The 23,988-nt window shown below is 39.3% G+C and overlaps 1 protein-coding gene across 4 annotated transcripts in view; it reads right to left on the reverse strand.

Moving 5' to 3' along the window:
- LRRC1 (leucine rich repeat containing 1) overlaps positions 1-23,988 on the reverse strand; it is a 129,736-nt gene that overhangs the window by 5,733 nt on the left and 100,015 nt on the right. For all 4 annotated transcript variants that reach the window (XM_072832627.1, XM_072832630.1, XM_072832629.1 and 1 more), the window contains exons 5-11: positions 23,923-23,979; positions 23,557-23,620; positions 23,132-23,206; positions 20,238-20,382; positions 17,966-18,084; positions 16,281-16,364; positions 6,469-6,584 (exon numbers count right to left, since the gene is read on the reverse strand). In XM_072832627.1, the coding sequence (XP_072688728.1) occupies positions 6,469-6,584; positions 16,281-16,364; positions 17,966-18,084; positions 20,238-20,382; positions 23,132-23,206; positions 23,557-23,620; positions 23,923-23,979 (660 nt within the window). The remainder of the gene's footprint in view (positions 1-6,468; positions 6,585-16,280; positions 16,365-17,965; positions 18,085-20,237; positions 20,383-23,131; positions 23,207-23,556; positions 23,621-23,922; positions 23,980-23,988) is intronic.

Raw genomic sequence — 23,988 nt, forward strand, 5'->3', positions numbered from 1 at the left:
TTCATGCACTGCATTCTCTTTCTCTAAGGAGATTATTTTAGGTATCCATTTTAAACTTGTATCTTCTAGTTTCTAGAAGCTCCCACTTCCCCAGACTATGTGATAATTAATGTCCACTTCACATTGTTTCAGTTTCAAATGAGATCATATATATATTAAAACACTTTAAAACTTGTAATGTGACACTTAAAGATTAATTTTATGTTTGCACACATTACAGAGGAGTGGCTGTACCCAGTAAACTCTAGTTAACAAAGACCAGTACTTGCCAAAGGTTATGTTAATGCTTCTGCCCTGAGCACATCTGACAATGTTGGTAGACATTTTTGGGAGGTGCTATTGGCATCTAGTGGGCAGAGACCAGGGAGGTTGCATAGGATAGCCCCCACCAAAGGATTACCTGGCCCAAAATGCTAACAGGTCTGGGGGGTGAAAAGACTTCTTTAGCAAAAACCAACACTTTATACATGTCTACTCATGGACTACTCTGCGGATACCAGGAATTTAAGGTTTAATGAACCTAAGATTGTATTTTATCAAGTATGTTTACTCTAAGGATGGATGCATGCATTAAATTACAATCTCAGCAGTGACTTCACAAGCTAGACATCATGAGCCGACCACATTCCATGGAGCCACAAGATGAGGCACATTTTCTTAAAAGAAATCCCTGGCCTGTGACTTCCGTAAAAAAAATCATATGGCAGCATGTGTTGCTGGGGCTCTTTCTTTTACGGACTTGCACACCTATCTCCAGTTTAACACATGCGGGCGACCTACCTATTCATCTTACCAAGAGATCAATACTGCATTATCAGACATAGATGCCATCCTGAATTGACAGGCTTATGAAAATCGATTCTAACTCTATGTAGGGAATACGAAGAGAAGTTGTACTCCAATGTTATTAAACTAATCTAAGTAAAATGTAAGCATAGAATGTTACTTTAACAGATCAAGTAAGAATTATCAAAGAGTGCATGGAGAGTGTTAACAACAAATGCATTAACAAACTTTTCACAAGACAAATTAAAGTGTTTTACAAAATACTTCCAATATGCTAGTTATGGAGATGACAAAATATTTTCTTTTCCTAACAATTAGCCCAGCAAAGACTGGCCCCTCCCACACATATGTCTGTGTGCAGTATTGAGTCGGTAGAATTGTACCTTATAGGGGAGTTAGGTTCCAAAGTCAACGCATCCATGAGATCTGCATATGTTAAAGTACCCTTGAAAAGCCTCTGTGTATTGTATAGTACTTTGCAATTAGGGCCAAACCGAGTGAGAAATAAGTATTTTTAAATCCCAGAATCTACTGAGGACAGTAATGGGCTCACACCATGAAGGATGCCCAAGGGATGTGAGGAAGTAGAGGCTTTACAGCTCCCTTTCCTATTCTGAGGTGTTGGGTCTTTGAGCGAGATAGAAAGTGAAATCTCTTATGCTTATACAACAAATTATTCCTGCCTGCCTCTGCCCAAAGGCTGTCACACATTCACTCAAATGCAAGGAAGTTAAAGACACAGCTGTGTATTTGCCAGGCCTGGTGAGAGGGATTTTTGAAAGGATATCCTAACACACTGTGAAAGCTTCAAGTACTTTACATTCTTTTTCATTTTATTGAACAAAATGATAATTCCCTTGAAATCTATTCCTATTTCTTTTTAAAATGTTTAAAGTTTCAGGGTCTTAGGCAAGAAATCTACAGTCAGTATCTCTAGATTTCTTAACCATGAGTATATAAAGAAAAAAATATTAAGATTTGAAAACTGGCACAGAACACAAATACTCAAACACAATCATTGTACCTTCTCAGAAGAGTAACTGGCTTTGCAGCTAAGTGCTAAAGCAAAGGCATAAGTAAAAGGCTACACAGAGCATCAATAATAAATAACAGCTTCTAAGGATAACAAATCATATGGTAAAAATTAAATTACTAGACTCTATGACAACAGATTTTATAAGCACATTCTACCAAGTCATATAAGATTAGTGACTTGTCTAGAACACCAGTTTCCCTATAAAGTGCCAGCTTGAACATAGCTGTTGCCAACTGAGCACACACCACACAAGTTTGTTGACTAAGTGTCCCATGAAGGGGTGTTCCAGTAGTGTCAAAGACAAAAAAAAAAAAAAAAAGCTCTGTTCCCTGCCCCGTCTGTACACAGAGATTCTGCAGGCTGAGCTAACCCTCTCACTGATTCACTGCTGCCGCGGGGCGGCGGGGGGGCAGAAAAGACACACATACTCCTCTGTTTCTCTTGAGTGAACCATCCCAGGTAAAAGTGTGTGTGTGTGTGTATTTTATATATATATATATATATTCCTGCTTTTCAGAAGAGTTAATACATTTTCAGTTTATTTTGGTCCCTTCTGTACACTGCAGAATCAACACAAAAACCACAGCCCTATTTGTACATATCTTGCATCTCTATGTTTTATTTAGGACCACATCCCCTCAAAATAAAAAGCCTGTGGTTACTATTTACATCAGTGGTACAGGGACTAAAGCAAATGAATAACCACATCATGAGCCGAGTGTCTCATTTCCAGTTAAATCCATGACCAACTACCCTGAAGTGACCTTCTCTACCTCCTGGACTACTTAGTGACTACACTGTCAAGTTTATTTAACAACTACATGTGGGGTTGTTACTGATTAATGTAATACTGACTTAACCTATAGTTGCATGTTTCTTACAACTGAATATTTCATCTTTTATCTCCTACTGGAATTTTTTAGTTTTAAACAAAGTTTTCAAAACTGTTTAAAGATATATAGAGAGAATATAATCAGTGGGGAAATTTAAGCAATACTTTGGTATTTTTAAAGGGAAAACCCCCTGTAACCTGAAGCTTCCACTCTTCCCTTAGGGGAATGATTATTAATGTTTTGTTGTACCGCGTAGATATATTGTTTTAAAAGCAAAAATGAGGGGCAGCCTGGGTGGCTCAGTGGTTTAGCGTCACCTGCAAGCCCAGGTTGTGATCCTGGAGACCCGGGATCGAGTCCCATGTCAGGCTCCTTGCATGGAGCCTGCTTCTCCCTCTGCCTGTGTCTCTGCCTCTCTCGCGCTCACTCGCTCTGTGTCTCTCATGAATAAATAAGTAAAATCTTAAAAAAAAATTAAAACAAAAATGAAAATTAGAGTGTTATGTACTGCCCAACAGTTGCTCTTTTTACTCGGTACTATGGGCCTCCTGTGTCACTACACAGAGTAATGATCTTACTCTTTAACTGCTTACTATCTCACAGTATTAGCTACACTGCTATGTTGAGCTTTGTCTTTTAATAGTTTTTCTCAGTTTGAGCTATAACTTCCATGTAACACTGTGTAACTCTAAGGTATATCTGTGATGATTTGATATATTCATATATTCCCAAGTGACTACCACAGTAGAGTTAATACATCCATACAATCACATAATCACCATTTTGGGGGCGTGTGTGTGTGTGTGTGTGTGTGTGTGTGTGTGTTGAGAACATTTAAGATCTATTCTTTCAACAACTTTCAAGAATATAAGGCAGTATTTCTACCTATAGTCACCATGCTATATATACATTAGGTGCCCAGAACTTATTCATCTTATAACCGGAAATTTATACCCACTAAGCAATACCCTCCTCTTTCTCCTACTCCTAGCCCCTGGTGACCACCATTTTACTCTCTATTTCTAGGAATTTGACTTTCCTGAATTTCACATATGAGATCATATAGGATGTGTCTTTTCCTGTCTGGCTTATTTCACTTTGCATAATGCCCTCAAGGTCCATACATTTTGTTATAAATAACATGATTTTCTTCTTTCTCATGGCTGAATATTCCACTATATACATCACACCACATCTTCTTTATCCATTCATCTACTGATGATGTTTAGGCTCTTTCCTTGGCTACTGTGAAAAATGCTGCAGTGAACAAGGGAGTGCAGATCTCTCTTCAATATCCTGTTCTCACTTCCTTTGGCGATACACCAGAAGCGGGATCGCTACAGCATATGGTAGATATATTTTTAATTTTTTAAGGAACCTCCACACTGTTTTCCCTAGTGGCTGCACCAATTTACATTTCTACCAGCAGGGCACAAGGTTCCCCTGTCTCCACATCCTTGCCAACACTTATTATCTCTCATCTTTTTGATAACAGCTATTCTAACAGCTATGAGGTAATATGTTTTAATATTTTTAAATTTAAATTTTTGGATTGTAAAATTCAAAAGTGCAAACTATTTCCACATTGACAGCCACTATTTCTAGGATTTGGTACTACTCTTCCTCAAAGGTCCTCAAATACTAGATATTGTGTAGCTGGTGGATATTCCTGTGGGAAAGAGTTAAGAATTAAGGAAATGGATTCTGTGTCTAAGGGTAGCTGATAATAAAAGACATCTTCTCTGTTACTGTACCACAAGATTTGATACTTAGTTTCCAAGTGGAATTTTCTAGCTACCCTATCAAACTTGTCAAAAAAGATTTGTGGAAACTAACATGTAGTCTTTCTGTGCCATTTGCTATTTTTATATGCTTGAGAGAAGAGGCAAAAACTTCTGTTGTATGTGGTATGACTTCCCATGGTGTACCACTTCTGCAAGCTAAAAAGCTGGCATTATAGCCTTTTATTAGTTTCTACACTAATACTTTAAATAAGTAGTAATTAAATATTACTACTAAGTTTAAAATTTGGTTATGAATCTGTATATACATGGACTAAATGACACATATAACTGACTCAGATGACAGCTATGTGACTCTACTTTTTAATGGGGTTTTTTCCACCCCAGCCCAAGCATAATAAAAATTTAACTTTCCCTCCTGAGAACTAGAGAATAGAGGCTTCACTCATGTGAAAAACAGTTTTCAGGCATCAGAGCCATCTTTCTGCTCCAGAATTAGTGATGTAAATTCATGCTCACCAGTGTGGCAAGAATCCGGGAAGGTTTGGAGTCACAGAGTTTTTACTGCTGGAGTTCAGGGAAGAACCATTCTTCCCAAGCCCTATGCTGCACATGAGACTCAGTCCAGCAGAAAGTCAACATTCAATACAAATTAATCCTGAGTTTCCAGTAGGTCTTAAAATATATCAAGGTCTTAAAAATCTATCAAGATGTCCTGAAAGCCTTCACTTGAAAATGGTGAGCTTTTCCTGAGGCCTGCTGAGTCCTGCTATTTCTTAGCACCACTACCTACTATCCATTAGCCAGAATGAAAAATGGTGGCTTGTGCCTGACCTAAGTGACCAGCTAATCAGCACTTAGCCCACAATCCCCCAAACACTCTCCCAACTGCTGCTAGCTCTCATTTAAAATCATTGATCATATTTAACTGTATAACACTCAAAAGCATTTTTAAAATTCCTTTTGCGATGTAGCCTGTGATACAAGGCATTTCGAAGTGGCCTACTGTTCACTCTGCAAAACTAACATTTTTAACATTGTCATTCAGGCCACAAATATTTACCAGGCTTTTATCATGTGCCAGGCACTCTGTGGGGATAAATGGTCCAGTGGTACAGATGCCACATCTGACTTCAGGCAACTTTAGATTTAGACAGTTACACACACATAAGCTGGCAATTATCATACGGTGCTGTGAGTGCTATGGTAGGGGTAATTCAAAAAAGCAGGCTCCACACAAAGAAGGCTCCCCACAGAAAATGAAAGCATGAGTGATGAGAGTTAAAAGCGGGAGCCAGAGAAGAGGGTCCCAGGTAGAAAAAATAGCTGGTCTGGGCTCAGGAGAAAGTACATATGCCATCTGAGGTGACAAAAAGTTCAGACTGGCTGAAACAGGTCTATATTCTGCACAGGTGAAGAGAAGGCATATTCCAGAAAGCTAGGGGCAGTCCACCATTGCCTCTGACTTCAGAACTTGAGAAATGGCACCGCTATGACCTTGGCGGATACCATCGGGGGCTCTTCACTTTATTACAGATTATGATCACTTAGTGATTCTGACATTAGCTGGGGATCCCTGTGACAGAAAAGTGTCCCTGAATACAATTTTGTTTACAATTTCAAGTGGTTCCAAATCACCAGCAGAGCACATCAAGACCTCTGCTTAAAATCTAGTTCAAACTCGTTCAAGCTCATCCTTGAGATGAGGAAACTCAGAGGTTCAGGATGACTTATGAAAGCTAGCTATAAAAGCTAAGGTAAAACCCAGCTCTCAGGCAGCACCGTTTCTCTTACATCACTATACTGCTGTTCTGGGAAGCATTTCTGCAGAAGCATCTACTTCAAATGGCAAAGTGTCTCGCACTTAGGTCATTCCTGACCTCTTCCACTCCATCCAGATCCATCACTCCTGCTCTCAGATCAACAACTTCCTGGGCCTGCTCATTTGACTAATTGGTACATATTCTTTAAGATGGAACAAAGGCAAGATAGCAAAGAAGCATGGCAAAGGTTGGGGTGAATGAACATTTGTTTTTTTTCCTTCAAAGAAAGCAAACCCAAACATGCTTACCTGTTCCCTGCCACATCCAGGACATGAAGCTCTGTGGCCTGTGACACCTCTGCAGGTAGCCGAGTTAGTCTATTATCACGTACACAGAACACAGTGAGGCTGCAGCACCCACCAATCTACAATGATAAAGAAAATATGTCCTTTTTCCAGGTTTTTGTGGAAGATGGTGGTGGGACTGGAGTATCTTGTCAAATGGCATGAGAAGGACGCATAAAATGGTATCATATGATTTTAAGTTGCACTAAGACCAACTATGGCTAATTTAAATCATACAAAACACTAAGTAGTCCAATAAGTTAACAAAAATCTCTGCAAAACATTAAACGTACATATTCTAAATTAAATCAAGAAAATAAATGGTACAGTCTAAAAATCTCATTCTGAAAAGCAAGTCATTTTTCACTGCTATCTAATGCAACTGTATCTTTTAAATATGTAAACTAAGCTAGCCAGGTCCAGACAAATGTTATTTGGTAATATGGTAGATTAAGAATTCTAAATTTCACAAATATGGCCAAGGATGATACACACACACCCCTGGGAAGACCTGCCCATTTATATTAAATCATGTTCCCAGTGTTCTAGTTCATTTCAAAAAACAAAAAACAGAAAAAAAAAAAAAAAAACAGAAAGAAAAAAGAAGAAGAAAAAGAGTTACCAGATAGACAATAAGTACATTAATTTCCACCATACATCTTTTCATTGCTTTTGGTCATTCACAATCTAACTTGGTAAATTCATTATTCATTTTCCTTTGACAAATGCAAAATCAACAATATTTTAGTAAAAACTGAATTCAGTAAATACATTCATCACTCTGGTAAAACTTATGCTGGTAGAAGCAAATCAATACCTACATCCACACCAAATTTGATTACTATTTATTTATTTTTAAAGTAAATGATTCAAAGGTAATTAAGTTTTGTATGAGCCTGGTCTTCAAAAAAGGACATAAGCACAAAAGACCTGAATCATTCTCTTGAACAAACTGGCTATGGTTTCTATGGTCAGGAAAGCTGAACCAAGGGGGTGGAAAAAATCACTCGATCTCAGACACAACATTCTGCAGGACTCCATACAGTACTACATTCTTCCAGTACTCACTATCCTGACCCAGAGTGACTGCAAGAAAAGGCTTATGAAGGAACCTATTGATGTCTCTCTGACACATGGAAAAATACTCCATAGCTTCCCACTTGAAGAGGGGCAGGAGACTTGTATCTTCCGATGATATCTGAATACATTTTATGCCCTTTTCTTTGTATACATGTGTTTAATATATGTATCTATATTAAAAAGCATATTTATGAAATTGCTACATAATTACCTTCATGTACAATCTTATTATATCTTCCCTTAGGAGCTAATATAAAGACTTGAGATAATATATTTAACCCCAGTATTTAACCATAATTGATGTAAAAGAAAAATAAACATAGAAGAAAACACAAACTAACATTTGTCTAAAATGGAAAATCCAGATAGGTAGAAAGGCTTTTAGATTGTCTCTATTATTTCTTAGTATTCACATTTCCCATCCCAGCAGGTGCATTCATTGTCCTCTAAAATATAACATTTTGGTCCCACTGTGTCTTATTTCTTTTTTCTGTCCTTCTAAATCTTGTCAATTGTCCAAAATTACCTAAACATCCTCTATACCATCAAGTCTTCCTCATACCTCATACCCACTGATTCACTGCTCTCTGTGTTTCTTTCATAATTATGATTCATACAAACCCTGTGACAGATTGTTTTACTGAGTTTGTACATCTAACCAGGATGCACAGCAATAACAGTAACCATCCTATCACCTACCAACTTTTCTCATTAGATATGTTTATACACTTATGTTTATTTACTTACTAGTGAAAGGCTGCTCCTTGAAGTTAATATCTGCTTCTATGTGTAGCAATGAAAACCACAATACTCTTTTTTTTTTTTTCTATTAAGAATCACTACAGTGACCTCTCTTAGGTTTTATAAATATAGGGCCCCAGTAGCATGTCCTAAAAGAGATTTGCAACAGGATCTTTGAGGGCTTGGCTTTCTTCCCTCCCTTGAGGAAAGGAATCATAGTTTTACTCAGATGCCCAGAAATATCATGGAAAGAATCAAAACTTTGAATCTTTTGAGGATTGACATGATTAGATCTTCTCTGATAAATTGAGATGATCCCAACAAAGATCTACTCATGGGAAGAAATCTCCAAGTATCTTATGGAGCAGAACTCCCTATGACCTATTCTATGTGAAGGGGTATCAGCACTGGGCTCTGGGTTCTGGGGAGGGGGGGCACTGTGTGCCATGTGAAAGGTCCTCCAGGTCAGCATGTGGCTAAGGCTGGACAGCTCCTTAACCTTATCAACCTGGCCTGGCTTTGAAGACATAAGGTTTATCTGTACTCCAGGAAGGTCAAAGTAGTGATTCACATACACAACCCTCACAATGGTAAAATAAGCTACTGGAGGGTGTTTATGAGCAGAGACTGCATCATAATTGTGGACACTTTGTCGTGAAGCTACCCCCTGCTCCAGGCACCTGTACCATATCTGTTTTGGGGCCTCAAGACTATACCATGTGAACATTTTCAATTTGATCATGTACATATATTATCTATTAAAAAAATTAACCAACTAAAATGGGGGACACCATTTGCTCTATGTTGCTCTAATAGCTGTTGGAGCAACATAAGTTCTGGACAAGTAAACACCCCTTAAGTTTTAGGGGAGGGGGAAATAATGTGAACTCTCAAAGGGCTGTGTGAGCTATCCACTGTGCTTCAGTCTAATTTACTTATTTTTTCTTTTTCCTTTACCATTCTAATCTTGAATCCATTTGAGATCTCAAGAGGTAGAAAGCAATTGCATTCAAGAGTCTCCTAGGCACTCTGGGTAGTCACAGCAGGCCGAGCGACCCGCTGATCTCTATTGTCAAGGGTTTAGGAAAACAATGAAACAATGCCAACAAAGAGCGAGTGTTATTGCCCAGTGTGCTGGGGATGTCTTCATCACCCTTCAGAGGCATGTGCTGTCCCAAGCAAAAAAAAGTCGCAGAAACGTCTTTCCAAATCAGCCAGGAAGGCATGGCATGAGCCTTTGGCTTTAAGGAAAGATTATTAAGCATAAAAACCATAGCTCAAAAGGCACAGTTCTTCATAGACACCAGAGAGGAATGTGGTGTCCTGGAGTGGATGCTCTGAGATCACAGAGATCTGGGCTGGAACTGAGGCTCGGTCATGTGTTTTGTGGGTTTGAATAAGCTACTTTAACCTAAAGTAACAATCAGGATTAAATTAAACGAAACCACAAATACAATTTGTCACCTATCATAGAACCTGATAAATGTGGCTGGAAAACCAACGTGAGTTATTGTCTTCTTTTCAAGAAGTGAAAGTCCCGGGTCCAAATGACAAGTGCAGTCAACACTTGTGTGCCTGCTGTGTTGTTGGAACTGTGCTGACATTGGTGAGCTCTTCCCACAACACACCTGAACTTAAAAATCTCTCCCTGCCAATGCATCACAGTGACAAAATGACAAAATATCACTGTGCTAAATACTAGGGATAAATACACTGTGACTTTACTGCTAGTGAAGCACTGGTATCAATTCAGTTGTATATTTTACATATAGTTCATGTAAATTTCTGCTTTCTCAGGTTCATGAGGCAGAGTTTACAGGGTCCTTTAGTGATCATCAGGATAAAATGCCTGTATCACTTAGAAATTCTGGGAAGCAGAGTCACTGTTTAAATAACTTATTACCAGTTACGTAGGAAGCTGGTATTTTTAAACTTCCTTAAACCACATAATAGCACCTTCCCAGAATACAAGGGGCTGGGCTTGGAGAGCTACAGAATGTTAGCTGAGAATCTTTGTTTCACTGGGTTGTGTCTCTTCATTCCAGATGATACCTTCCTTCCCTACTGTTTGGACCTGATTTAACCCATCTCAAGGTCACTGAGCAAATGTTAGGTCAGGTCAGCTGCACTAGGTATGAATTGCCTGCAGGAAACATTACTCTAGATGACATAAGCACATTCAGTGATCCAAAGAGAAAGCCTGTATTAGTCATCTTTGTCTACCTAGATTCCACTTTTTGAACACCTGCTCCAAGTGTGAAGAAACTTTCGTTCTCCTTCAGTATCTGCCTTTTAATATTCTATGTAAGAGAATGAAACCCACATTTCGCTGTGGCAGAAAGGAAAATGTACAAGATGCAAAATCTGGTCAAAATAACAATTTGAGCTGTAATAATATGGTGCGTAATTTTAGAAACCAAAGACTTTTTGCATTTCCCATCATCATCATCTATGATATATTATTCGAATGTTCCTATTTCATAAATATTTTGGAAATTATGTGGCTTTGGGACTTCCTGAATTGTTGGGCCACTGACATTGAAATATCCATTAATTAGCTATGGCATTCTTCATCTCTAATTATAAAACAGTAAGTTACATTGACTGGAAAATAAAAACTATATATACACGTGCATAAAAGCACAATGAAAAAAGTAACTCAGACCAAATCCTACCGCAAAGGGATAATGGGTATTAACATTCTGAAGTACAATCTCTCAGTATTACTGCCATGCATTTGTGATTATACATATACACTTCAATGAAATTAGGACCAACACTATGATCTTTAGCACCTCTGCTTACATATAACATCAGGAACATCCTCCCATGTCATTGTTTCTAAAAGGACTTTTGTTGACCACATAACTATCACTTCACAAATCTCCCACATTACATGCTGCTGCTAATTGGTTCTGCCATTTCTTTCCTGTGTGATCTTGAGCAAGTTACTTCAGCTGAATCTGGGTTTCACGGTGTCTTGGAAGTTGATAACGACTTATCTACACCTCACAGAACTGTTGCTAAGATGAGACACGAATATGCAGGAAAGCACACAGTACAGTGCCTGGCACGTGTTAGCTGCCCCAATCCATGTACTTGTTAGCTGTTCCTACATACACATGAAAAATATTCTTGTGCTTGGTTTTCATGTATACCACAACCGTGTTCCTAGGATGAAGGCCTAGAAGTGGCATTGCAGAATCCAAAGAGTATGAACACTTTCAAAGGTTTCAATATTTCCATGTTCTCTTTCAGAGAAGACGTAATAATTTATACTCCCATGAATAATATGCATTTTCCCGTGCCCTCACCAACATCTGTTATCATTTTTTTTTTGATCTTGACAATTTGATAGGTCAAAAGCTTCCTTAACATTTCTGTGAATACTGATGGAGCTAAATTTTCTTTACATCAATAGCCATTTCTATTTTTTTCTTCTCTGAATCACTTATTATTTATTGTGGTAGGTTCTTTGCTTTAATTTTTGTCTACTTTTCTCTAGTGGGAACATCTTTTTCTCAATGCCCTGGAAGGATTTCAGGTAGAGTAAGAAGAGACCTCTCTCATCTATAATTTTGTGTCACCTGGTCTCCAGGCTTCTTGAAGATAAGAAATCTAATTTTTACACAGGCAAATCTATCAACTGTTTTTTCTTTTTTTCCAACTTATTTCCTCTCTCAAGTTTAGGAATGCCTTCTCCATTTTGAAATCCAACGGCCAACTATATTTTATTTTACTATTTTTAGGCTTTATTTGATCTCTTTTATTAATAATCCATTTTAGAATATGATGGAAGTTTACACTAAATTAAATTATAATAAGACTGAAAGCTATTGACAAAACGAATTCTCTATCACCACAGACACTTTTGAAAATCACAATTATTATTTATGGGTAACTAACATTTACAGAGTGCCTGATTTAAAAAACAAAATCAAAAAGAAGCTTTGATGAATAATCTATAAATTTTATCTTATTCGACTGGATAGGTGGGATGAAGTAAAGATCACAGATGGTCATTTTGACTTAATGGAGACAAAAGACTGGCCTCTAAAGTTGAACACATGCTCAATTTCTTCCAGCCAGAATCTCTTTAGATGGTGCAGATTGTTTAAAGGTAATATTTGGCTGGGGAATATTACAAGGTTGATGCCTCTCTTTCATCACACCTACCACCACACATAAACCAACTCCCTGTCTGTCCACGCATCACACAATGCAGTCTCTTCTTAATTCTTCCCTCCACCAAAAACATGAGTTTTTTAGGGAGTCTTCTTTTCCCAGAAGCATACATACTTACACAACAGGATGAGAAATAAAAGACACAAATAGGTTGCTTGAAAAATCAGAAGCATGCCACATGTAGCAAATAAAGCAAATCTAGCCTTTCCATTAGAGAATTGTGCTGACAAACCGGAATTTAGTGAAGACAGATGAGCTGCCATGTTACGCCTTTTGGAATTTCTGAATAACTTAAAATGTAATTCACAGAAAAGCATTCTTTTGAGAGAGAATAATCTGAACAAATCTGACAAACACATAACAAAATAAGGTTCCAGGCCATGCAGTCATTTAGAAAAAAAAAAAAAAACTGAGTTTAGAAGAGAAATGTCCAATATTTTACAATGAAGAACACACAAAGCAGTCAGGTGATTTGAAATCTTCATGCATTTAAAAAGCAAAATGGAAGTTAGAAATGCACTGTGATCTGAACAATACTTACAAGATAACAAGTTTACCTGACTTTTCTAAATTTCCAAGCAGCTAACAATTAAGAAAACAAGAGACATTCATTGATTTGCAAATGTTTACTATGAAGTAACACCACAAAACACAAACAGAATCTATTATTGTGACCCACACAGTACAAACTTTCCCCTTCATTTGGAAGGGGGGAACAACAACAACAAATAGATACTGCCATCGACTAAGGAGATGTGCTCTAAAACTGATGATATACAATACTATCAAATTAAAGAAAGACAAAAAAATAGGAAGAACTACAAGGCACACCAAACCAATAGCAATTAATACAATTATGGATTTTTGGCATATATATTGAACTGGCCAGCATTTCAGCTTAGATATGTCATGCATGCAACTTAATTACTCAAGAGAGAGAGTAGTAGAGTTTTCCAAGTACAGAATCCAATCAAGGAAAAGTGCAGGATATGATCAAATGGTTTCAAGCTTGGAGGCAGAGCAAGTGCAGACACACATAGTCACTAGGCCCAGCCCCACTCCCCCAATTACACATACACACACACGTACACGCACACATGGTCACAAGGCCTATCATACCCACTGCACAGAGACTCATGGCAGAGCAGTGGTGCGCAGACCAACAGGACACACTTGGAGGTCAGGAGGCCTGAGATGGTCGGCTGCTCAGCCCCAATGGTCACCAGCAAGCACTCCACCATTTCTACTGGGTCACCAAACTGTAAACCGCAGCAGAATTAGGGACATGTGCTCGGGGCATTTTCCCACTCTGGGAGGTAATGTGTGTGAGTGAAGGCATGCTAGAAAATAGCCAGTTCCTAAAAACCTCAACATTCTCTGCTTCACCTCACAACTGAGAGAAAGGGCACAGACTTTATTCATTTACACAACTCTATCTGCCACAAAACCAGTCACAATTTCACAGAGAACAGATGGCTAACTACGATGCTTTGATGCTAGAACTATTTACACACCACGTTCACTTTCCATGTTATGAAATACTGTTCTATTAAATATACACAAACACACAGCACGTGGTAAGCATAACCCTCTGAACCCTAACGACAAGTTTCCTTCTCTTAAGATGTCAAGATGACAGACACTGAAATAATGGCAGTAGTTTTACACAAATAAAATGTCAAAGCTGTGCCTAGAATGTATTCCTTTGCCAGAGACTCAGAAAGAGGGACAGGAAGATGGGCTGAGTGGGGAAATGTACTGGGGACAGACACCCAACTTCCAAGCCCTCTCTTCAGCGCTAACCTTGAAAATGTTTCTAAAATGTATTCATTTCATAACATGTTCAAACCAGAGAGTTTGACCTCCTTTCTTTACCAACTCAAGGTCCTGACATAACTCAGGGCCACACCTGAAAAGGCTGGACTGAGTCTCTGTGGCCTGAGTGGCTATGCTTTTCTTGGCCTATGGGAGAGCAGTGAGCAGGCTGTCTGGACACATCTCTGGGGTCCATCCTACTGACCGCTAGCTTTGTGAAGCCTGCTAAGGAAGGCTTAGCTGGCCTTCAGCTGCCTCATCTGGAAAATGAGGAAATCTCCCTTACGACCTCAAAAAGTTGTCATGAGGGCTCAGTGAGTGCACAAACATGACAGTGCCGAGTACAGTATGTGGCATTGAGACAGAAACTAATAAATCTTTCCTACTTCTCTGTGCATGTGTCTATGTGTCCAGTCTGCTACCCATTCAACAAGAGTAACATCAATATTCAGGATATCAGCTGTTTTGGTTTATCACTGTGAGACCAGAACCGAAATGTTCTGATTAGCAGAATCTCTTACTTGTGTTCCCGTTTAGCAGAGGTGTACTGAAGTCTTTCTGCAGGGAACAGTTTTATTTAAGTGCCAGTGCTCAGAGTAACAGTAGGTCAGAACATGGCCATATTTATGACAAATACCCCCTCACCATGCTTCCCCTTGGGAATACTGGCAGTCTTGCCCAGGCAGAAAACTGGAACATGGAGGGTATAGCACCAAGATGAGGAAAAAGAGAGAGAAACCAGGCAAAGCTCAGACACTCTCAGAAGGGCCCTAGGAAAATAAGACCCCTCCCCACCATGTTCTGGATGGTGGGATGGTGGTTTGAAATTTATCCTAAGAGAGATGTAGGAAAGGGAAAACAGAGATAGGAGGACATTGCACCTAGCCAGAGATCATATCACATGATATCACACCTTCATGAGAAGCCTGGCAAAGGAGACAAGGGCTCAACAAGATTTGATGGAAGGAAGAAAGGCAGCTCATCTGAGTTTCAGGCTAATAGCTAACAAAAAAATCAACTACCCATCGCCCAGCCCAGTTCCAAATAGAAGGTAAGCCTTCTTTGTTAAACATCATGCTACAATATCACACATGCTTCCTTGTTTAATCTGCTCTGCGCTTCCTTTTTTGTTTTCAGCAACTCCCTCACCAGAACTGAAGTGTCTCTACATCTGCACAACTACTCCCCACAAAGCATGGTGATGGTCTCTTCTCCTGGTTAGACCATTGACAAAAAAAAAAAAAAAAAAAATCCTCCGAATCTGGCTATCAGGGACACCTGACTGGCTCAGCGGTTAAGGGTCTGCCATAGGCTCAGGGTGTGATCCTGGAGTCCCGGGATTGAGTCCCACACCCTAGATGGAGCCTACTTCTCCCTCTGTCTATGCCTCAATCTCTCTCTGTGTCTCTCATGAATAAATAAAATCTTAAAAAAAAAAAAATCTGGCTATTGCTTCCCATTCACTTTCCTTTATATGAATACCTTTGCGAAGAGTTCATTCACTACCCCCAGACACAAACACTACCCACTATCGATCTCTGCCCACTAAAAGGGTTGCGTCAAGATCCACTTTTATAATCCCAACCGCTTCAGAAATTAATTTCACATTAAACTCAGTTAGACCCAATGTTTTCCACTTCCTCTGCCAAATTCCTAAATTACCTATTCCTGTCAATAGTTCTCTGTATGTCAAGCCAGAAATATCAAACTCTTTCTCCAACTTAAAATCCTATCAATTCACCTTACAATGCTCAGTCATCTGGACCCACCTACTGTCTTTAATGTTACTGACGGTCGTTCTTTGATCTAATTCCTCCAACCATCTCTATGCTCACAAATGAAAGTACATAACACTTAAAAAGTATTGCATTAAGTCTTTTAAAACATATGACATTTTTAATCCCTTGTGTGCTATTATTTCTTTATGATTATTATTGTTTTTTTAAAACACATACCTCTTTTGGTAAAGACACTAATTTATTTCTGTCTGCATTCAAGTTGCTCAACTTCTTAAGTTTTCCAATGCTCTTAGGTAAGGTCTGTTAAAATAACATTTTAATTATTATTTTAATACATTTTTAAAAATATGACTCACAGTAAAACAGATCTTTTCAAGGATTTAAAGAATATCATCTCATCCAGGAAGAGATATAATAGTTCTTTCTGAATATCAGATAGGTCAAAGCTCACTTGGAAGATGCAGAATTAAATATTTTGCATTCTTGTTAAAACAAGAATGTTTCAATGAAATGAAATCAAAGGCACAGACCTGGAAACAGAAAAACACCCAGGAAAAAGGTAAAGGTAATATAATAATATATATATATATATATATATATATATATATATATATATATATATATATATATATATATATATATATATATATATATATATCTTCAATATAAGTAAGAATTTGCACCTCAAGATTCACCCCTTCATTGCCTACACCTTTGAGAACCACCCTGGAAGAATGGCTTGGATGACTTGAAGCCAGAAGGCTGGGGGGTTGGAGAGGATTAGAATCCTGAGCAGGAGTGCTGTGAGGCCTGGGGACAGGAGCAAGGTAAGCAGGGCTAGGAGATGGGGTGCTCAGAGCACCCCAGGAACCAGGCGGGGCCCTGGTAGAGCGGATAGCTTCAACACCTGGCTGGAAGCCAGGGTTGAATGTTATGCTTACAATTGCTATGATTACTATCTGTAAGCCTAAAACTATAAACTAGGATCAGAAGATTTGAGCACTTCTACTACCAAAGGAGGCCGCCTGAGCTGCCTGAGGAGAGAGGTGTTGAGCTCCCACACCAGCCCTGTGTCCAACCCATTCATGCTGTCTTTTTCTGCTCTTTCCACCTCAAGAGTATTGCTTGTTCTTTTTATAAAGGAAGGAGAAAAGAGAAGAGGAAAAAGGAGTAGGGAAAGTAGGGTACGAAATACAGTGACAAAATGAAAGAGAAAGTTAAGAAAGTAAACTGAAGCAAACATAGATGTTACAAGACACAAAGAGAGGAGGAGGAGAAGATGACATGATCAGTGAAGGCCTGATGCAAGCAGAGGAAGCAGGAAGGAAGGAGCAACAGAGATCTGCTGTCACCCTGTTCACCTGCACCACCCCCAGCAGGTGGTGGATGCCAAAGCTTTGCCCTCAGGAGGATGGGGAAGCCCGGCCCAAGCATGGGACACCTGCAGCCACCTCGGTGTCCAATCTCTAGGGTGGGGGTAGATCTCAGTTCCACGCCCAACCTCGCCAAGAGCACTCATCCCCACCCCTGAGTCTCACCAAGGCTTTTCCCAGCCAAACACCATCTTCTCCCCTTCTCTATTTGCTCGAAGAACCTTGAGAGAACATTTCCTCCAGTGGTTCTTGAGGCATGGGCACAGCTGACAATGGCTCACTCCTCCCTACCCCTCACCGGAGACCCCTGTGAGGGGAGCCTGACCACCATTCTCTTCACTCATGCAAGTAAAAAGCCAATCATCCTTTTGTCATGCATTTGCTCTGAAGTCCCTTTTTTAGACGTAACATAAGAACATGTCCATGTAGTCTACCCCAATTATGAGTAAGTAGAATCTACTCTAAAATGTCTTTATGATACAGAACCCCCACCCTACATATCCATTTGAATGCGCAGCCCACACTCACCAGGAGCTGGTTTTCTGTAAGAACTAACTCAGTGAGGCTTTCACAGTCCCCAACTGCTTCAGGCAACTGTGTGAGTCTGTTCTGATCCACCTTCAAGATCGACAGTTTCTTTAGTTTTCCTGTAAAAAGCATTATTTCAACTCATTAGTTACAACTGTCTTCCTAATCATCACTCTTTATCTCTCATCTGGCTGTTCTTTTTTGTGTTAAATAGTTATTCTTTTTTTTGCCCCTTCATCCAGCTTTTCACATGATGAAACCGCATATTTCTCATTTAGATCACTAGAGGTGGAGAGTTAATTTTATCAGAACATCAAAAACAGTCAGCAATTAGAAACAAATCATTTTAAAAGTCACTACATAAAAAAAATCGTTATCAAAGCCAGAAACTTTATAGGAAAACAAACAGCTAGCTCTTGACAGATCTCTAAGAACAGGAAATGTTTCATGTACAAAGGAGAGAGACTTTCATCTTACTCCAAGAATCATCCCCAGTAAAAACAAAAAATAAAGTGTGGTTTATTCTATCACCTAGGAATGAAAGTGGCTTAGTGAAGGCTCCTGCAACGAAGTAGTTCTAGATACGCAAAATAAAATGAAACCTCTGAAATGCCACATTAGGAACTGAGTGTATTTCATTCAAGACAGGAAGAACGGACTTTCTGGTGATGCCCGCAGGCCACGAAAAAGAGGAATGGAGTGACCGCAGCTTCCTCAAGGTCCCCACTGAGTGAAGGAAATCCTAAATCTTTTAGATTTTCACTTTCAACTATAATTCAAGGGAATGAACCTACAAAGCAGATATCCTTTATTATCTACTTAGAGAGGCTGGCATGGTGACACCTTGTCCCCAGTTAAATCAGAAAGAAGTCTCCATCTTAGAGGAGATGTAAAGCTGAAGGAAAGGAAATACTGAAAAAATTAACTTGCCTTGTGTGTTGCCACGGAGTGGGGCAGGAAAATGAAGCTCTTTATTTAGTATAATCAATAACCTACTAAAATGGTCGCCAGAGGGTTTCCACCTGTCCTCACTGGCAGGAGAGGCATTAGCCTTTTCCACAGGGCACACGCTGGGAACTGAGGGGTCTCCTTAGCAGTATTACTGGCAAGTGGTCTTGCCACCTCTCCTTGGATACTTCCAGTGACAGGGAGCTTATCCCTTCACTTAACAGCCCAGACTAATTTGTAACCAATACTTCATTTATCATCTTCCACTGCAGCTGTCTGAACTGGAAGATGCAGTAACAAATTGGCTTCTCTTCTACAGGATGGCCTCTCAAACCCTTGAAGTCAGCCATCCCATGCCTCCTATTTCTGATGGTAAGCAACAAAACATCCCCGGCTCCTACAGCTGTTTTCAGATGGCATGTATCATTCTCACTGAACATCTCTACCTGGAGTAAAAATCCCCACCAATTTTTTAACCAGTCTGAATCAAAAGGCAACCTCTGTGTTCTTTCCCAGTGGCCAGGATCAGTTACTGCTTTCATCTTGACCAAATACCAGAAAGGAAGTAGTCCTGTCACACAGCTTCTCCTACTACTGAAAATCTTTCAGAAACCTCCTTTGATATTTTGAATAAATGTTAAAGGTCAAAGACAGCAATCCTATGTTAACGCCATGGTTAAACATAGTTTTTTTTTGTTTTGTTTTGTTTTGTTTTTAAACAATCTCTAAGCGGCTTTGCTATGGTGGAGCTCCCAGTCCATGTCTGTTTATATACCTTCCCTGCATTTATTTTTCTCACACAGGACGGAATGCCTTTATGGTAAAGGAAATGTCTGGAGTAATTTATTTTAAAGGAAATGGCACAGAATGGTTAAAGAAAAAGATTATTCTTAGCCTACAAGAAACCGTTGAATTCAAACACACCATTCCCCTCTACACGATGTGGTAAGATTAGTCACTTTCTCATAAACTATTTAGGAGACTCACTTAGAAATTTCTTAGAGACTGCTCCCATGCCTAAACACATCTATTGTTTGGACTACTCCTTACTGAAATCACTGAGACAAGATGCAGATGAGAAAGAGGAGTCAGCACTTAGAAGTAATCATACCTACAACTGCTACCAAACCAGGGTGACAGAAACACCTGCCTATTTAAATGCACTGAATGTTCTTTGCATTCTTTCTTTAATAAATACATGACATGGAGACTAAAGGAGCTACATCCCCAGCATCTGAGAGTAGTGACCAAAAGACCACAGTGAGCTCCAAATGCTCAAGACAATAGCAAGCATCTTCAGTAAGTAGTTACTTTCCATACTTACCGATGCCATCCGGAATCATTTCTAGTAAGTTCTGGGAAATGACTAAATCTGTTAATGAAGTCAGGCCACTGATTTCTTCAGGAAGTCTTTCCAACCTGTTTTCAGAGACATCTAAGCACAGCAGGTTCTTCAGATTTCCTATTTCCTACATCAGTGATACAGAAAGAGACTCAGGCTTAAACCTGCCACAGTATAGAGAAATTTCTACAATGATTTTTCACACTCAAATCCCGAAGTTGCTCTGAGGATGTTTCTTTAGCGTTTATCTACATGCGAAGGCTGGAGTAAATTTCCAGACCCCTTTCCAATGCAAACGGGAAGCTGTAAAAATCACAGACACGGAGCCGGGAGGGATGCCAAGCCCTCCAACTTCAGGCAGGCAAGGAATCATTCTCACTGAACAGATGAAGAGACTGGCACCAGGAGAGAACAAATGACTTTACAGTGACATAATTAAAAAAAAAAAGGGGGGGGGGGGAGTCTAGAATCCAGTTCTTCAAGTTTGTAATCAATCACTTCCATAAGCAGCTTACACTCCAGGGTGACCCTGAGATTTTCTGTTAAGAAACCATCTACTTTACATCTCCCATGACCGGTAGTACTTGTTATAACCAACACCAATGCAACTGTACCCCAGCAACTTTGAAGCATCGGAACCCACTGACCCCTTTGGCCTCAACAGAAGAGAGAAGCATACTGCTTTCAAAGGAAACAGACTATCCCAGGAGCAGGGTAAGTACCTCAGCGAGTCTAACATTCTTTTTTTTTTAATATTTTATTTATTTATTCATGATATACAGAGAGAGAAGAGAGAGAGAGAGAGAGGCAGAGACACAGGAGGAGGGAGAAGCAGGCTCCAGGCAGGGAGCCTGACGTGGGACTCGATCCCGAGTCTCCAGGATCACGCCGTGGGCGGAAGGTGGCGCTAAACCGCTGAGCCACCAAGGCTGCCCATATTCTATTCAAGAGGTATCTCACCTTCCACTCACAAAATGCATAGTTTCTCTCCTATACCTGCCTCCCCGTATCCATTCCCACTGCTACTATGTTTAATTCCTCCTGTCATTACACTCCTCTACCTGGACTGTGAACTCTAATCCTCACACTCATTGCCCAAGTCTGCTACAAACTCTTGTTTCCACATTTCCATCCTGGAAACAAGCTAGCTATAGGTATGTGACTAAAAACATTAAAATATCTAGTGGTTCCATGATATCTACATAAGGATGAATTCTTCAATCTATACCTACTTTGGTCTCATCTATTCCTTCCAGCTTCTCTCTTACCTAATACACATCCTATGAACCTGCCTGTGATTCCTGTCTGTAGGAAACCAGACTGCTTTTCTACTGATTTTAGGCCTGACCCTTGAGGTTGTTCTACTTTTTCATTAGTTCCTTTTAACAACGCCCTTGTATATCCTTTTCTTTCTGTCATCTGCTACGATGGGCCAGATCACTGGAATTATAATTTTTTTGTGTGTTCAGGATGTGACATTTTGTACACAATCATTTTGGCACATCTGTGTGCACATGTGTGCGCAAACACACACATGGCACTTTCCCCATCATGTCCCAGACCTGGTGTATTACTCTCCTGATAATCTCCTGGTATTTTTATTCCTAAAAGTAACTAGAATTCTCTCAATCAGGATTTCTCATAATTTCCTAGAGAAATCTAGGTATTAATCAAACTTTCACCCACATCAGTTGCTAATCTGTCTCTTTTCCCCAAATGCAGTCAAGATCTCAGAAACAGACTCCAATTAGTTCCTTACTTCCCTTAGTTATAAGTGAGGTCATCATACTTCCAGCACCATAACTAGAGTCATAATATATTACTGAGTACTTTCTCCTAGAGTCAGACTTCCTGGGTTCACATTCCTCACCTAAAGTGCATAGCACCATCACACCTGGCTCACTCGCTGAACAGAAACCTGAACATCTGATCTGCTTTGAAATATCAGCACCTAGAGACCATCATGAAATATACCTGGACTTTAAAGACTAGCTGTAAGATATATCAAAGAATAAAATTCAGTAACAGACAAAAACTAAGCGAGGGGGAAATGGTTGCTTTTTTATTGTTGTGTTTGTTGGCTTATGTTTCTTTCTCATCTAACCATAAGGCTTACTAGGCTCCACAAGATGAATATGTATGTAGAAGTCTACGTAGACTCTATTTCATTGGGAACATGGTTGTTACATTTAGTAATGTAGGAAAAACCTGAATACCATGACAAAACAGTTAAACCATAAGCAGTATTTGCAAAAAAATTTGAAATAAAAGCTTTTAACCTTTCTTTTACATTAACTATTACAGAAGAGAATGTGGTCACAAGCATCCCAAAGCACTTGGCACATCATGAAGAGTGGCAAAAATGCGTACCATCTAAGAATCAGGAGTCCTGGTAATTTACAAATTTGCTGGGCTTGAAGCAAGCCACATGGGGAGCAAGCATGAAATAAAATACAGATTTCACAAACTAAAGGGTATATTTGCTATCTTTAGAAATGGTGGGTTAGGCTTTCAATTTTTCTATGGCAATGTAGCAATGCTCAATATATTTTATCAAATATGCTTTCTTTTTTTTAAGATTTTATTTATTTACTTATTTGAGAGAGAGAAAGTGAGAAAGATCACAGGGGAAGAAGCAGACTTTCCATTGAGCAGAGAACCCAATGTGGGGCTTGATCCCAGGACCCTGGGACCAAGACCTGAGCCAAAGGCAGATGTTAACCAACTGGGCCATCCGGATGCTCCCCAAATGTGCTTCTTCAACCAATGTTTTTGGTTTTCAAGATCCCTCTTGCAGAAAATTTCACATAGAAGTAGGGAATGATGGCTGTGGTTGTTTAATAATTTGGGGGAAACAATGTGAAACCACTGCTTACCTGAGGTAATTCTGACAGTTGATTTCCATCCAACCAGAGATCCTTTAGATGTAAGAGAGCTCCAATTGATTCTGGCTAAAACAAAAAAATAATGTTATGGTAACAAAGATCCAATGTTTAGTTTTCCACTAAGAAAGAATACCATTTCCACAGTGAATAAGTGGGTAACATAGAGGATGTTTGTTGGGACTTCTCCCATGCAAGTCTCCCAGTGTTCTCCAAGAATGCCCGGGGGTTTCCACGTATGCCTGTCATCTCTAGTCCTGACCCTCCCCGCCCCCATATTACAATTCTCAACCTGTGTGGACTGAAGCACATTATGTTTCTAATGTTGCCGAGCTGCAGCCCTACAGATATCCCTTAAAATGTTTTGATCATACCTAAGGACAAAGTTAAACCTAAATCTCTCTTCAATGCAGACTTACCAAGTTATATATTTCATTGTTTCCTAAATCAAGTTCTTCTAGTCTGCGCAGCTGGGTAAGAGAGCTATTAAAAAAAAAAAAAAAAAAAAAAAAAGAAGGAGGAACTCTTAGAGAGTACTTAGAAATGCTGAGCAACATGGTATTCCTCACTTGGACTCATTTCCAAAAATAAGATTCATTTGGACTACACAGCAGTAAATATTACCAAGGAAAAACTATTAAGGGACGGCTGGCATCTCCCAAACTTTCCAAAAGACACTGAATCTCTTTTTGACAAAGTACTGTAGTACTATTTTTTTTTTTTTTTAATACTTGAAGAAATTCACTTAGTACAAATTCCCCTCTCATTTTTCCCCAAAGACTCACTCAGGAAGATATGTAAGAAGATTCTCTCTCAGTTCCAGGGAAGCCAGGTTATAAAGACTAGAAATG

This window comes from Canis lupus, chromosome 7, assembly GCF_048164855.1.
Source record: "Canis lupus baileyi chromosome 7, mCanLup2.hap1, whole genome shotgun sequence".
Lineage (NCBI taxonomy): Eukaryota > Metazoa > Chordata > Mammalia > Carnivora > Canidae > Canis > Canis lupus.